Source organism: Pleurodeles waltl, chromosome 11, assembly GCF_031143425.1.
Source record: "Pleurodeles waltl isolate 20211129_DDA chromosome 11, aPleWal1.hap1.20221129, whole genome shotgun sequence".
NCBI classification, from domain to species: Eukaryota; Metazoa; Chordata; class Amphibia; order Caudata; family Salamandridae; genus Pleurodeles; species Pleurodeles waltl.
Window position 1 is genome coordinate 132661269 of NC_090450.1, and position 16362 is coordinate 132677630.

The 16362-nt window shown below is 43.0% G+C and overlaps 1 protein-coding gene across 1 annotated transcript in view; it reads left to right on the forward strand.

Annotated features, from left to right (window-relative positions):
- RARRES1 (retinoic acid receptor responder 1) overlaps positions 1–13454 on the forward strand; it is a 79482-nt gene extending 66028 nt beyond the window's left edge. The window contains exons 5-6 of the mRNA XM_069213270.1: positions 11653–11715; positions 11804–13454. Coding sequence (XP_069069371.1) covers positions 11653–11715; positions 11804–11959 — 219 coding nt within the window. The 3' untranslated portion in view covers positions 11960–13454. The remainder of the gene's footprint in view (positions 1–11652; positions 11716–11803) is intronic.
- Positions 13455–16362: the final 2908 nt, after the last annotated feature.

Sequence of the window (16362 nt, forward strand, 5' to 3'; positions counted from 1 at the left end):
CTTGTAGAGGGTCGCTGGGACTATTAGAAAATAGTGAGAGTTAGAAAAATAACCCTCCCCAAGACCCTGAAAAGTGAGTGCAAAGTGCACTAAAGTTCCCCTAAGGACAAAGAAGTCGTGTTAGAGGAATAATGCAGGAAAGACACAAACCAGCAGTGCAACAACTGTGGATTTCCAATCTAGGGTACCTGTGGAACAAGGGGACCAAGTCCAAAAGTCACAAGCAAGTCGGAGATGGGCAAATGCCCAGGAAATGCCAGCTGCGGGTGCAAAGAAGCTTCTACTGGACAGAAGAAGCTGAGGTTTCTGCAGGAACGAAAAGGGCTAGAGACTTCCCCTTTGGTGGACGGATCCCTCTCGCCGTGGAGAGTTGTGCAGAAGTGTTTTCCTGCCGAAAGAACGAGACAAGCCTTGCTAGCTGCAAATCGTGCGGTTAGCATTTTTGGACGCTGCTGAGGCCCAGGAGGGACCAGGAGGTCGCAAATTGGACCAGCAGAGAGAGGGGACGTCGAGCAAGACAAGGAGCCCTCTCTGAAGCTGGTAGCACCCAGAGAAGTGCCAGAAACAGGCACTACAAGGATGCGTGAAACAGTGCTTGCCGAAGTTGCACAAAGGAGTCCCACGTCGCCGGAGACCAACTTAGAAAGTCGTGCAATGCAGGTTAGAGTGCCGTGGACCCAGGCTTGGCTGTGCACAAAGGATTTCCGCCGGAAGTGCACAGGGGCCGGAGTAGCTGCAAAAGTCGCGGTTCCCAGCAATGCAGCCCAGCGAGGTGAGGCAAGGACTTACCTCCACCAAACTTGGACTGAAGAGTCACTGGACTGTGGGGGTCACTTGGACAGAGTCGCTGGATTCGAGGCACCTCGCTCGTCGTGCTGAGAGGAGACCCAAGGGACCGGTAATGCAGCTTTTTGGTGCCTGCGGTTGCAGGGGGAAGATTCCGTCGACCCACAGGAGATTTCTTCGGAGCTTCTGGTGCAGAGAGGAGGCAGACTACCCCCACAGCATGCACAAGCAGGAAAACAGTCGAGAAGGCGGCAGGATCAGCGTTACAGAATTGCAGTAGTCGTCTTTGCTACTATGTTGCAGGTTTGCAGGCTTCCAGCGTGGTCAGCAGTCGATTCCTTGGCAGAAGGTGAAGAGAGAGATGCAGAGGAACTCGGATGAGCTCTTGCATTCGTTATCTAAAGTTTCCCCAGAGACAGAGACCCTAAATAGCCAGAAAAGAGGGTTTGGCTACCTAGGAGAGAGGATAGGCTACTAACACCTGAAGGAGCCTATCAGCAGGAGTCTCTGACGTCACCTGGTGGCACTGGCCACTCAGAGCAGTCCAGTGTGCCAGCAGCACCTCTGTTTCCAAGATGGCAGAGGTCTGGAGCACACTGGAGGAGCTCTGGACACCTCCCAGGGGAGGTGCAGGTCAGGGGAGTGGTCACTCCCCTTTCCTTTGTCCAGTTTCGCGCCAGAGCAGGGCTAAGGGGTCCCCTGAACCGGTGTAGACTGGCTTATGCAGAATTGGGCACCTCTGTGCCCAACAAAGCATTTCCAGAGGCTGGGGGAGGCTACTCCTCCCCTGCCTTCACACCATTTTCTCTCAGAGGAAGTTCTTTGTTCTGCCATCCTGGGCCAGGCCTGGCTGGACCCCAGGAGGGCAGATGCCTGTCTGAGGGGTTGGCAGCAGCAGCAGCTGCAGTGAAACCCCAGGAAGGGCAGTTTGGCAGTACCAGGGTCTGTGCTACAGACCACTGGGATCATGGGATTGTGCCAACTATGCCAGGATGGCATAGAGGGGGCAATTCCATGATCATAGACATGTTACATGGCCATATTCGGAGTTACCATTGTGAAGCTACATATAGGTAGTGACCTATATGTAGTGCACGCGTGTAATGGTGTCCCCGCACTCACAAAGTTCAGGGAATTGGCTCTGAACAATGTGGGGGCACCTTGGCTAGTGCCAGGGTGCCCTCACACTAAGTAACTTTGCACCTAACCTTTACCAGGTAAAGGTTAGACATATAGGTGACTTATAAGTTACTTAAGTGCAGTGTAAAATGGCTGTGAAATAACGTGGACGTTATTTCACTCAGGCTGCAGTGGCAGGCCTGTGTAAAAATTGTCAGAGCTCCCTATGGGTGGCAAAAGAAATGCTGCAGCCCATAGGGATCTCCTGGAACCCCAATACCCTGGGTACCTCAGTACCATATACTAGGGAATTATAAGGGTGCTCCAGTAAGCCAATGTAAATTGGTAAAATTGGTCACTAGCCTGTCAGTGACAATTTGAAATAAATGAGAGAGCATAACCACTGAGGTTCTGGTTAGCAGAGCCTCAGTGAGACAGTTAGGCACCACACAGGGAACACATACATATAGGCCACAACCTTATGAGCACTGGGATCCTGACTAGCAGGGTCCCAGTGACACATAACAAACATACTGAAAACATAGGGTTTTCACTATGAGCACTGGGCCCTGGCTGGCAGGATCCCAGTGAGACAGTGAAAACACCCTGACATACACTCACAAACAGGCCAAAAGTGGGGGTAACAAGGCTAGAAAGAGGCTACTTTCTCACACCCACCCAGAGAAGGCTTTGTTTCTGGCCACAGAGAGCACAAAGGCTCTCACCCATGAGGTCAGAAACTTGTCTGGAAGTGGCAGGCTGGCACAGACTGGTCAGTCCTGCACTAGAAGTTTGGCTAAAATACAGGGGGCATCTCTAAAATGCCCTCTGGCTGCATTGTTCAATAAATAAATCCCAAACTGGCGTCAGTGTGGGTTTATTGTGCTGAGAAGTTTGATACCAAACTTCCAGGCTTCAGTGAAGCTATCATGGAGCTGTGGAGTTCGCAATGACAAACTCCCCGCCCATGTACTCAATATAGCCACACTGTACTTACAATGTCTAAGAATGGACTTAGACACTGTAGGGGCATACTGCTCATGCAGCTATGACCTCACCTGTGGTATAGTGCACCCTGCCTTAGAACTGTAAGGCCTGCTAGAGGGGTGACTTACCTATGACACAGGCAGTGGTTTGTGGGCATGGCACCCTGAGAGTGTCATGTTGACTTTGTCTTTTTCTCCCCACCAACACACACAAGCTGCAATGGCAGTGTGCATGTGCTTGGTGAGGGGTCCCCCAGGGTGACATAATACCTGCTGCTGCCCTAGGGGACCTTCCCTGGACACAGGGCCCTTGGCACCATGGGTACCTTTTTCAAGGGTCTTAGCTGACCGCTAGGGGTGTGCAATTTTTGGAACGATGGTACAGTTTTGGAAAGAACACTAGTGCTGGGGTCTGGTTAGCAGGATCCCAGCACACTCTCAGTCAAGTCAGTATCAATGCCAGGCAAAAAGTGGGGGGTGACCATGCCAAAAAAGGGGCACTTTCCTACACCATGTTTTAAAATAAACCTCACTAGCGAGCGCTATCAACATTTAGTCCAGATTTGAGGAAAAGGGTGGTACTAAAAACAAGCTTGTTGAATCCCTGTTTAGTTTGGTTGTGATGAATAATTCATTTTTCATTTTGCCGACACAATCAACTGACTTGCAGCATCCGCACATTCATTCCTGAATCAATTGTACGTGTTATACCTATAACAGACATATACGTGGGTGAATTAGACCTGTGGGAATTAGGGGCGGCTCCTCCATAAGGGCGGAGGATCGTAGTCCCCTTCCAGCAGTGGCAGCTGTAAAACCTTTCAAAGAAAAGGATAATAAACTAGGTTTATTATCCTTTTTTTTAAAGGGGTGGGGCCACAGGGGTGACATGCACTGAGGGGGAGTGCACAGCACTCCCCCTCACTGCTCCTGTATGCTTGGCCGGCAGTCTCGGGCCAGCCATACACACATGCGCAGTAGGCTCTCTCAAACCCTGAGAGAGCCTGCACAGGCTCCCAGTTTGCCTGGGAGCGCCCTGGCTGGGTGCTCCCAGCCAATCTTGACACTGCTTTGAGCAGTGTCAGGATTGGCGCAGGGCAGGCTGGGAGCCTGTGCCGGCAATGACAACACGGGAGAGATGCGCAGCGCGCGGGGGAGATGTTAAATTTTTTATCTTATTATAATACATTTAAATGTATTAATGCCCACACCAACGTGCCCCGCCCCCAGGAATCCCCATGAGCCGCGACTGGTGGGAATGTTAACCATAATCTGAACGGTTTTGCCCAGGAGACCACGCTAATGCCCTATCATATTGCACATCAAGAATCCTTATGCTGATATTGTGCAAATTGATGCAGGTTGTTGGCACCTTCACTCATTTTTGGGGAGTAGGACTTATTTTTCATCATCAGACTTTGACCCAGAGCAGAAGAGAGAAATCTTAAAATGGAAGAATATGGAGGAAGAGGATGATAGGACACGGGGAAAGAAACAATATTTTGTTTCTTGTAACAATCCTTCCTGCATTAATACAATTAACAGAGGTACTGTAGGATAAATTAGCGAGCTTACAAGGTGACTGCACCACTTATTTTATTTATGAGGGGCAGAATGGACTTGAATATTTCTCCTTAAGTAAAACAATCTTGAGCATACTTAGCAGGTGTAGACCCCAACCCAAATGCATTTTGGCCTACCATAAGCCTTGAAATAATAGCTTCAGACAAATTCACTTACACTGTAATATACATATATTCCACTCAGTCCTCAACCCTAGTGGGAATGGGCACCATCCAGCTGAGGGGAACAGGTCTAAAACAGCAAAATCAATGTATGAGATAACAACGGCTGGAAGCCAAGAGGCTGAGCCATGATCTGCACACTTATCACCTCAGACAGGGTCATAATCATGCTTTCCTGAAAAGAAGAGCATTGCTGGAACATGTTGTGGGCAGAATAGGTCTGCATTGTGGATCCTGACATGTGTAAAATGTATCCAGAGAACACACTTGTAAAAAATAATCAAAAGCCTAGAACCTAGCGATATGTCCTTGGTAAAACTCAGAAACTTCTTCCAGCTCTCTAGGTCAGCATCCCATGCTCATTTCTCACAGGAAAGTAAATTCTCAACTAACTCCCTCACCATGATAGAGTTTTGGGGAAATCAGCTTGGAGAATTCATTGAACCACAGTGGAAGCGGCCACAGGTAGCGTGTAGCAATGACTGAAGCTCATTGAATGTGGCCCTGATCCTATGATATTCATAGACTGCATAAATGGAGGAGCCCACTCATTCAGTCAGTCTGGCTTTGGTTAGGAAAACTTCAATTGACTAAAACATTTTGCAGACGGGTGTATCTCTGAGCCCTTCCAGAAACATTGAATATGTCAGACACAAACCCAATACTGTCTTGATGCCAGGAAGAGACCAGATATACCCGACCACTGATGTGGCAAAAGAGAAATTGACAGCAGGAGCTTAATCAATTTTAACATGTAGCTGGTTTCAGCAGCTACGAACCAGTACAAGCACATGTCAGGGACACAGAGGCCACCCTGCATATACAAACTAATCAGCATGCCTGGACTCATATAAGAGCTCTTGCAGCAGGCAAACAATGCACTAGTATAGAGTATTAAATAAGAGAAGAAAGTAATTTGTCAGCTCCATGAGCATGAACCATAGCATAGACATTGATGTTGCTTTAATAGTGGACACTTTCCTGTTTAACAACAGTGGGAGTTTAATCCATCTCTCTACCCTTGCCTTAGGGTACTGACATAGTTCTGATTAAACATCATTCTGACATAAGTCTAACAACAATACCTAGATATTTTAACCCTTTCGGACACAAGCAAACATATGAATCCTGGTCATCCCAGCTGAGTTAGGAGGGGTAAGAGTTTTGGCTTACTGTTGATGACATGCAGTTCAGATAACTTCTTAAACAATGTTATCTCATGGATAATCCTTGGAGTTTGAGCATTAGTGTTCGTCATATAAAGAAGCATATTATCTGCATATAATAAAACTACTGTTTTTACCAATGTGTTGGCCGTGGTCTAAAATTATTTGTCTTTATCCCAAAGGCCCTCCCACACCCCACCCCAAGACTTGGGAAACAGTTCTCATTTGTCTTATCGGAACATACATGACCTTCTAGATAGCAAGTAGGATATCCCCAGTGCTCACTTTTATTAGAATCAACCACAGAAAACCATAACCAAAAAAAGTCAACATTCTCAATATCTAGGTGCACTGCAACCATAATGAGATCATGAACCACACAAGATGTCATACAAAAAGATGGTGAAGGTAGGGATGTGTGAACCTGCAAGGCACAAAACCAGACTGATCTCAATGACACAGTATTGTAATATAAAAGAAGGACTTAGGCCCTGGTTTATACTTTTTTTGCACTGCATTACCGTCATTTATTGACGCAAAAGCGGCACAAACTTACAATTGGATTTTGTAAGCTTGCACGCTTGTGCGTCAATAAATGACGGGAATGCGGTGCAAAAAAAGTATAAATCAGGGCCTTAGTATCCAATATCCCAGCAAGTATCTTTTTACCAGAATTCAACGTGCTGGCTTTTAAGAGCTGCATATGCCCCCCATCAAAAAGTTTTCACAAGGAAGATGTTAGCTGCCCCTGGATAATGATCTTGCAACCCATGTAAGAAAGGATTGCTGCAATTGTTTGCAGAAGGACATGTAAAAGTCAATTGTTAGTCTTTTGGTCACCAGATCCTAGTATAAAGGTTTTGACAACAGTCAGGATAATAGAGTGGTTGTGGCACACACCACATTATTTAGAGAGGGAAGGCATATCAATTCAGGAATTCTTCTGGTTGACAGACGTTTATCTCTCAAAGTATATAGGTCCGTGTTACAAACTGGGTTTCTGGTTGACAAAGGTATGCACTCTGATCAAGCAGGAACCACAGTCTTAGTCAGGTTGAGCCACAAGCACACCCATTATTAACCTGTGCTCACTATCTGGAAGCTTGGCACACAGCAGTCATGCTTGACTTAAGAGGCAATGTGTAAAGTATTTGTGCAACACTTCAACAAGTAAAACAGTGAAAAAAAACATACACAAAGATACCACACCTGGTTAGAAAAACAGAACTTTATTTATTAAATAAAACAAGTCCAAGTGATAAAAATCCAATAAGTAGAACTTGAATTATGATTTTTTAAAGATTAAACTGTAAAACAGTGCTCAGAAACAATAAGCTCCCATCAGAGGTATCTGGTTGTGCTGGACCGGGACAAAATCCAAAGGTCATGCCTACTGTAATGGAGCACAGGACAGATACAGAGACCCAGTAAGGCCCGCTGAACAACAATTCCTGAATCCTGGCTGCATCAATGTTGAAGATGGGGGGTGTAGCAGAAGTAGTGCGCTGGTGTTGATCACAACAGCAGAGGAGATGCGTCAATTCTCTCCATGCGGTAGAGGAGATGCAAGAATTATCTCCAAGCAGCAGTGGTGATGCATTGGTTTCGAAATGCAGCGGGTCTGGAGGTGATGCGACGGTTCGGTCCCTGCAACAGTGGTGATGCGCCGGTTCCAATCCACGCAAAAGGAGCAATGCACCTGTTCCTATCCACTCAGTAGGACTGATGCCCCAGTTCCAATCCCCACACAAAGGAGCGATGTGCCGGTTCCGATCCACGCAGCAATGCATCAGATTGACAGTTGTATGCATTGCTTCTGCTTGAACAAGCACCTTAGGCCTCACTTCCAAGGGTCCAGGACTGGGGTGGCACCACTTGGCAGAGCAGACTCACAGATGTCACAGTCCAGATGCAGAGGTGGGTTGGTTAGAGACTTCAGATCAGGAGGCTAGCTGACTGTCCCTTGGAGTCACTCTGGGTTCTTGGTTGGAGAGATGTGTCTCACTCTCAGGAAAGAGGGCAGCAGGCACAGGTCTGCACAGCAAAGAAGGAGTTCAGCAAACAGCAGTCCAGCAGAGCTGAAGGCCTTCAGCAGCACACCAGTCCTTCTTCCTGGCAGAGTATCCACAGGTCCAGAAGTTTACTGAAGTGGTGGTGTCAGAGGTCTAGTACTTATACCCAGTTGGGCCTTTGAAGTGAGGGAGACTACAAAGACATTCCTTTGAAGAGCACAGAGTTCCTGCCCTTCCTGCCCTGGCTCCAGACTCAATGCAAGGGGTTAGGCAGCCCTTTGTGTGTGGACAGGACACAGACTATTCAGGTGTAAGTGAGGTTGAGCCCAGCATCTCCATACTGCCCAGGATGGCCCATCAAGACCAATCAGGTCACATCTAAGCTCCCATTGTGTATGGCTTTCTAGGGGGAATACACAAAGCCCAGCTGTCACCCCAAACAAGACATGGTCCGAAACAGAGTGCAGACAACAGCAATTGGCTAATGTCAGAAAATGCCAACTTTCTAAAAGTGGCATTTTTGGCATTGCAATTTAAAATCTGACTTTTCACCATAAGTTTACATTTAAATTGCGATTCCAGACACCAAACTTGAAAAACCCATCTTTTCCGGATTGGGAATTACACATATAAAATGTAATAAGGTAATCAATTCTAATAATTGGTTAGCCTATGAGAGAGATAGGTCTCGCAGTAGTGAAAAACTCCTTTGGGGGTTTTTAAGTACTAGGACATGAAAACGTAAATGTACATATCCAACTATATATATATATATATATATATATATATATATATATATATATATATACACTGCTCCCTTCCTTTCGGACTGTTTAGGGCCTACCTAGGGGGTGACATATGTATTAAAAAGGAAGGTTGGGACCTGGCAAAAGGTTGACATTGCCAGGTCAACATGGCAGGTTAAAACTGCACACACAGTCTCTGCAATGGCAGGCTTGAGACATATTTAAAGAGCTACTAAAGTGGGTGGCACAATCTGTGCTGCAGACCCACAAGTAGCATTTAATTGATAGGTCCCGTACATTTAATATGCCAATTGTGGGAAAGCCAGTGTTACCACGATTTGGGAAAGAGCACGAGCACTTAAGCACTGGTTAGCAGTGGTAAAGTGCTCACAATCCTAAGGCCACCAAAAACGAAGTCAGCAAGAACAGGAGTTCTGAAGGCAAAACACTAGGGAAAACCACTCCAAGGATGTCAGGCCTAACAGTCCTTATAAAAGCAGCAGAATCTAGAGTTTATAGTTACGTGTATATCATTGATTTTTTACTTGTACATGATCCAAACATAATTAATGTATACCATACAAACATTAGGTAATGCCCCACACACTGATAGTTATATATTAAACCACTTAAGAAAATGCATTGGTGTCCGTTTACCTTAGAATGCATTTGACCTGCACTTTTTCTGTACGATTGGCTTTTGTTTATTGGTCAAGCTGTGGCAACCTGCACAGCTAAGTTTGATATATCTTGTGTTGGGGTGGGACAGGGTGTGTTTTTTTTTCGCCCTGATGATTTTTGGGTTTCAGTGTAGAGGTGGAGAATTGTATTTATTTATTTTTGGTTAGGTTACTCTGTGAAGGCTTAAGTTTAGGATGGGATCATCTCAGCCTGGTATTGTCATTAGGTCATCAGCCTCTATTTAATTCTAGCAGTGGTTGTGGTCTTGCAGGTGTATTGCATGAGATGACGCCTTTATATGTTCTACATGCTTTACTTCTTCATCCAACATTTTCTTGGGATGCTCGACTGTTGTGGACGTTTGTGATTGGGATGAAACCCAAGCTTGAGGAAATCCATTTAGGTGAAATTTTGTGTGGCACCACAATTCTAAATTGTTTGACTATGAATGATTGTGGTAGCACAAACCTGATATTTTTCAATATGAATGGAAGTCACCATGTAAACAATCCCAACACGGTTAATGCTTCTCATATCAGATGTCAAAAACTTTTGCTCAAGATGTTTGTTATTTTCCCCCTTTTTCTTTCTTGGCATTTTTTAAAACTACTTGTTCCCCCTCATCCTTCTTTTTCTTTTTAGATTCCCCAAACAGAATGTAGAACTACCTACTGATCATTCCACCCTGGGTCCAGAACTATAGCTATTTTCTCGTTATCACTGTACATCCTTCCTCCTCATCTTTTGTTTATCTGAATGGGGATGAAACCAACGCCTCCTTCCTCCAAGCATCCTTCTTCACTCCACCTCCATGTTTTCTCCTCCATAAATGTGTTTACTTGTCCCTCTGTTGGCACATATATTTGTTTGTTTTTTTAATTATTTGTCCTTATGCTCAACCATCCATACTCACATTCTTCTTTATTTATTTCCTCCCTCTGGTCTTATACTGCTCTTGATGTCTGGGCCCTATATGTTTTGTATTAAGTATGAGAAAGGGCCTAATCCTTCTAGTTTTTTTTTCTGCTTTTAACTTAAAACCTATGCCTTCATAATTGTTGTTTTATTAGGAATTGTGAAAACGTTTCAGACGTTTTTCATTATCCCAGACCTGGGATTTAATATCACGATTACTCATTGTGACAAAAATGCTTTGATTCTCATTAAGGGGCATATTTATACTCTATTTGCACCTAACTCCATATTTATACTTTGGTGCTAGACCCAACAGAGTATAAATATGCCTCAGAGTATAAATATGCCCCTAAATGTGGCGTTAAGGCCATAGTCATTTTTTGCACAGGAACGCCTACATTGCATCTCATTAAGGCAAGGTAGGTTTCCACTTCCAAAAAATGACTTTAACTCCATAAATTTGGCGCTAGACGGGTCTAGCACCAAAGTATAAATATGGAGTTAGTTTTGCACCGAATTAGAGAAAAACAAAATGACACTAATTCGGTGCAAACAGAGTATAAATATGCCCCTTAGCGTCAAAAAATTAAGCTAATCTGGTTAGAGCCATTTATTTTAACTCTAACCTGCCTAACGTCATTTTTTTTACGCTAGCCTACCTTTTGCACCGGCTAGCACCATTCCATAAATATGGTGCCCAGCTGGTGCTAAAAAATTATGCAAGCCAGAGCAAAACTTTTTGGTGCAAAACTGCGTTAGTGCAGTTTTGCACCAAAAAGTATAAATAAGGCCCTAAATGTAGCTTTCACAAGTATGGCGATTCCCAATTATTGGAATTCACAAGTCTGAGAAGGTGAGGTTGCCAGACTAGTATTCTCCATTTTGGTGTAACACCAGAATGAGGTAAAGGACGAGGTTTGTTGTACCTTTATGCTGGCATCTTTCGTGGAAGGCAACCATTATGTTATACCGTGCTTTCAGTGAGGGGCAGATCAGAGTGAATTAAAGCAGCCATCATTTGAACTTGATAAGACTGCCAGCCACCTCAGGACCTTAATTGTTTCCATTTGACTTTCAGGTGTGTTTCTGTGGTTTCCGTTTTTTTTCCCGTCTACAGTTTTATTGCTAGTCTAGACATTTTCAGGGTTATGACATACTCGTGATGGACACCGAGTGCACCAGTGTAACTGTCCATGGTACTTAAGTCTCATTTGTACTGCTCAAAAACACCTTTACACTTGACTTCTATTCCTTCCGTATCATACTGTGGTTGAGGATTACAATTGAATTTTGTCTTGAGAAAAGAAGGAAAGACAACATCAATTGTGCCAGAGATGGATCTGAACAGTGTTATCAGGACAGTAGTGTCAACGCACAAATGCGAAAGATTCCACATTTCCTTTACACCCACTACTAGTGTCTCTGGAATGCCTTACAAAGTTGCAATGTCAAAAAATATTGTAATGATTTCTGAACAAATTGCTGTTCCCCCCTAGGCGAGACGAGATGACTTTATTGACTTTGATTACAATATCCTTCTCCATGAAATTCCAACACAGGTGAAGTATTAGCATGAATCCTAAAGTTTCATTTGCAGACTCTTGCTATTACAGATTGGAGAGTAATTTTTTTATTTTGTTTCCATAGGAAATAGTTCCATGCCACATGCGTGTAATCTGGTACCCCGGGGAGCCTCTGAAGGTGAAGTACGAGTGTTTCCCTTTGTCACGCAGTGAAGAATCCGAAGAAGGAAGCTCGGGGTCACACTCAGAAGAAGGATCAGCTTCTTATGGAAATTTTTAGTTACCATTTTTGGGTTCGGGGTAAATGGGAGACTAATATATATGCATAAATAACAGAGGATTATATATCAACAGAATAGCAAATGTGCATTGCTACGGTTCCTGAAGAAATACCATAATACAAGTATGAATCTAGATGTTTAACTTTGCCCAAAATTTATACTTATGTAATATTTGGTAAATATATGGAATTCGAATACGTAAGGTAAAGACTGAAAGTATGAAGACCTTTCAATTTAAAGCTGAATTACGAAGCAGTAAAAGTGCATGCCGAAGGTATGCAGAAATAAAATTCTAGCATTTCGCTAACTCATTGCACTTCTGAGGTAAGAAAGTCTTATTGTAACATAAATGGAAAGTATATAGACCATCATCAATAATGGTTAACAAGAGATACATTGTCCACACTTTAAACAAATAGTGTGGTACAACACATTTCTGTGACAAAATGTAAACAATGTAATCCATATTGGTTACCCTCACTGCAGTGGTAGGATAAAATGTTTCAAAAAGTGCAAAATGCCAAAACATAATTTTTCCAAACTCCTACTTTATTTCTTGGAAGTAGGTAACATATGGTGGCTTGAGCTATGAAAATACACCATCGCGGATCAAATGTAAACACAGCACCTTTTATTACTCCGTTTTCGCTGTGTTTAGAGACTCAGCCCTCCATGCTATGCTTCCATGGACAATTCTCAATTTGAGGTCTCACAACACCCACACGTGGCCCAACACAGTTCACAACATGAGAACAACCCAGTGGATGGTGCAGAGAAAGAAATGAAGTCGGGCAGTTGTTTTTTCTACTTGGCATCACTGAAACATCTATACCGTTGTTTTTTGGCTCCAAAACAGGTACATTTGCAAGTTTCCACCCTTGTTGGTTGGAGGCCACCTTATGCTGGATTTGCTCCAAATTCTTCATTGACTCCTTCTATTCCTCCCTGCATCTTTCTTTGCTTCTTGTCCTACATCCCTCTCCTACGAAAACTCCATCTCCGGATGAATGAGTGTTGTATACAGAAATATTATAGCTCCACATTGATAAAATGTCCTAAATATTGTTTACAAATATATTTTCCCAAGTGGTGAGGATTTGCTATTACTAACTCCAGTAGGGGCGCCATCTTTGTAGAGGATAATTATGTCATTCCGATAAAGTTTTTCTGATGTCACGCTCCACCTCTATCAGTGTCAGTCTATGAAAATATGGGTTTGCTATGTCTTCAATCCAGACTGTTATATTTGTACTACGTTCACCCACAGTTTCCCCAACTTAGACGGCCTAACCACAAATTTGTTAGACAGGAATTGCATTTTTCATGGGACCTTGTCCACAAACATTGAAATACATTGTGGTTATTTGCTGCCATTGTTAACTGGCAACTTTATTTCTTCGCGCCATACAACTTTTACTGTGTATTATATGTCCAATATACCACATTGAGAACCAGTCAGCACTTTGTAAAACCAATAAATTATAATTCAATCAACTCCATGGTTTTCCACAACGTCATATTATTGGTGCATTACCTGAAAATAAGCTCTGTGTTGCATTTTGCACAAGGATGGTGAGTAGGATTTCTGTTGAAGTGTCTGTCCAGTAAATGTTAGGCATGGCTATAACAGTTACAACTTTAGTGTACTGCACATAAACACTACTGAATAAGCTTAACATTCGTTGCAGTGTCTTTGATGTGGATCACTTCTTCGTCATCCTAAGGCGGCATTGAGTTGTAAGTGTTGAGCAATATCAGGCATATCAATTCAAATTTCCTTTCTCAACTGTAATTAAGACATCATGATCAGTACAATGTACAGGCAACGCTGCACTCTTTAAAAGAAAAGTGATATATGTCCCAGTAAGAGTCCAAGACAAGGAGCTGGAGTCAATGGGGATGCTAATGTCCAGGGTACATATGGGTTGTCAGCCGCTACAATTTGTGCAGTGATCTTGCTCAGTGGATGCTGCTCCTCATCTACACAAAGTTAAGAGGATTTGGAGTTCGGTCCCTTGTTCATTTGTGGAACTGTCACAGTTACATAGTTGTTGTTATGTGCCACTGATGTTGCTTTTTATTTAGAATTCATATATTACAGGAACGTTAAGAGCAGACCTAACTAAATGTATAGCAGAATACTACTTTCAGACTCCAGCTAGTCTTCAAGCATAGCCAGAACGTTGTTTCAGCTTTTTGTAGCACTGTAAAGACTGATTGACCCTTGGTCACGATGTAGTTCATTTGGAACATTAAGGCCCATATTTATACTTTTTTGGTGCCTCAGTTGCGTCATTTTTTGACGCAAAAGCGGCGCAAACTTAAAAAATAAAATTGGAATTTCTAAGTTTGCGCGGCTTTTGCGTCAAAAAGCGGCGCAAATGCGACACTAAATAAGTATAAATATGGGCCTAAGTGAGGCAATAACGAGAGGATGAGGTTAGTGATTTGATATGAGTCCTTTGCTCCTGTGGCAAGATAATCTTCAAACTAAAGAACTGTCTTGAGTGTCCCTGGAGTTCAAAAGGACAGGCACTCATTTTTAATGTGTGTCGTTTGCGGGACAAGGTTTGGTTTTAGAACCCCCAATCATTTCATGAAACACCAGTAAAGTATGGGTGATGGTATCAAATCCAGCATTACTAGCTGTGGTAAACACAAATGCGTGACCTAGAGGACTCTATTGAATAAACTTGAGATATTTTGGACAAGAAGACGATCAAATCCAGGTCCCCACAACTAGTATTAACAAGTTTTCTCTTGGGGTATATGTAGTACATCATTCAGCATCTACTGGACTGCATTCACTTTAATGTTTAAAAGATGAAAAGATGACCTGTATAACTGTTGAAGATAGTGTGAGGTTTCACTTAAAATATGATCAGACCAGAAAGAGAACAAGGGTTTTAAATCCACTGGAACCCTCTAATCCCAAAAAATTGCACAATATGTCCACCAGCTGAAACCAAGACATACTGGGGGGGAGGGGGGTTAGAGAGCAGTGTAGGACCATTTTTACTAAATAGTGCCGGCAGCTGCTTTCTTGCCCTGTGCAGGTGCAAAACAAGCTGCCTAGTGACTCTCTCTCTCTCTCTCTCTCTCTCACACACTCACACACATATATATATGATTTTGTAGTTGCACACCTTGCAATTCACAAAATTGCTAGGTCTGAACCTGCAAAATCCAATTCTGTGATGTACAAAACCCATTTTGCAAGTTGGAAATCTTTTTCTGACTTGCAAAATGTGTTCTACAGCCCAAAATGGATCATAATTTGGATTAGGTGTTCCTTTCCAAAGAGTGCTTCATTACTTAGACATCAATAAATTGTAATTGGAATTGCGATTGCAAACTATTATCCAGTTACTGACTCTTCAAAGAATGTGCTAACTGATTCGCAAAGGGGCGGAGGCCCCTTGGGGTCCCTTTCTTTTGGGAATTGGTGTGGCAGGTTCAGGGGAGCTAACAATGATCCAGAGAACCAGTGCCTGCTGCTCTTGACATTTTCAAAACTGAAAAACTTTTTTTTATTAAAAAAATTAATAAAACAGCATCCGTTCTTTTAAGGACCACAGACTGCTTTAAAAAAAAAGGTTTATCATTTTGGAATGCAACCAGAGGAATGGTGATGTGCTGTACCAAGTTATAGGCCATCACCCCAGTGATTGGAGCCAATTCATGGGGTCACAAACTGCGCCCGACTGAACATTAATTTGACAGGCTGTTCTGCGACCACCTATGGTTAGTTACTTTATGAACTAATATATAGGATCAGTTTGCAAAAATTAAATTTCATTCGCAAAAAGCCAGTTTGTAATTTGCATCCAATATAGTAATTGGGATCTTCCTACGAGAGGCCCATAATTACAAGCAGCAGACTGTTTGAACATACAATCATGATTACCAGAGGAAACAATATTTATAGTCACCCTTGATAAAGCACAAGGGCCACATAGAGTTTCTAAGTATGAAACATGTGTGGGCTACCATGATTTCATGCAGTAAAAAAAAATAATAGAATCACTATAGTAACCCTTAACAATCTGAGCATTATGCAAAAAGAGCAATAAGAAAATGTAAGACAAAAAGCTAATTGACTCAAGAACTCCTCTATTACGGTATAGCAAGAGAATATGGATTTAGTTGGGCCAATGTAATATTCCAGAGAAAGAGACAAGAGACATCAATTTAGGTTGGTGTTTATTGAGTATGGAGGCGCCCCCAGTGGCAGCTATGACAAACCCCTCTGAATTTCTTGGTTATTGTATTGTGAGCCCCTTTTGATGCTTTGTCTTTAGCTCTTGCTGTCAAAGGACTTATTTGCTTATGACTGCAAGGGACTAATAAGAAAGGTGCATACCAGTCCAATCTACAATAAGAAGCATTAGAAGTTAGTATA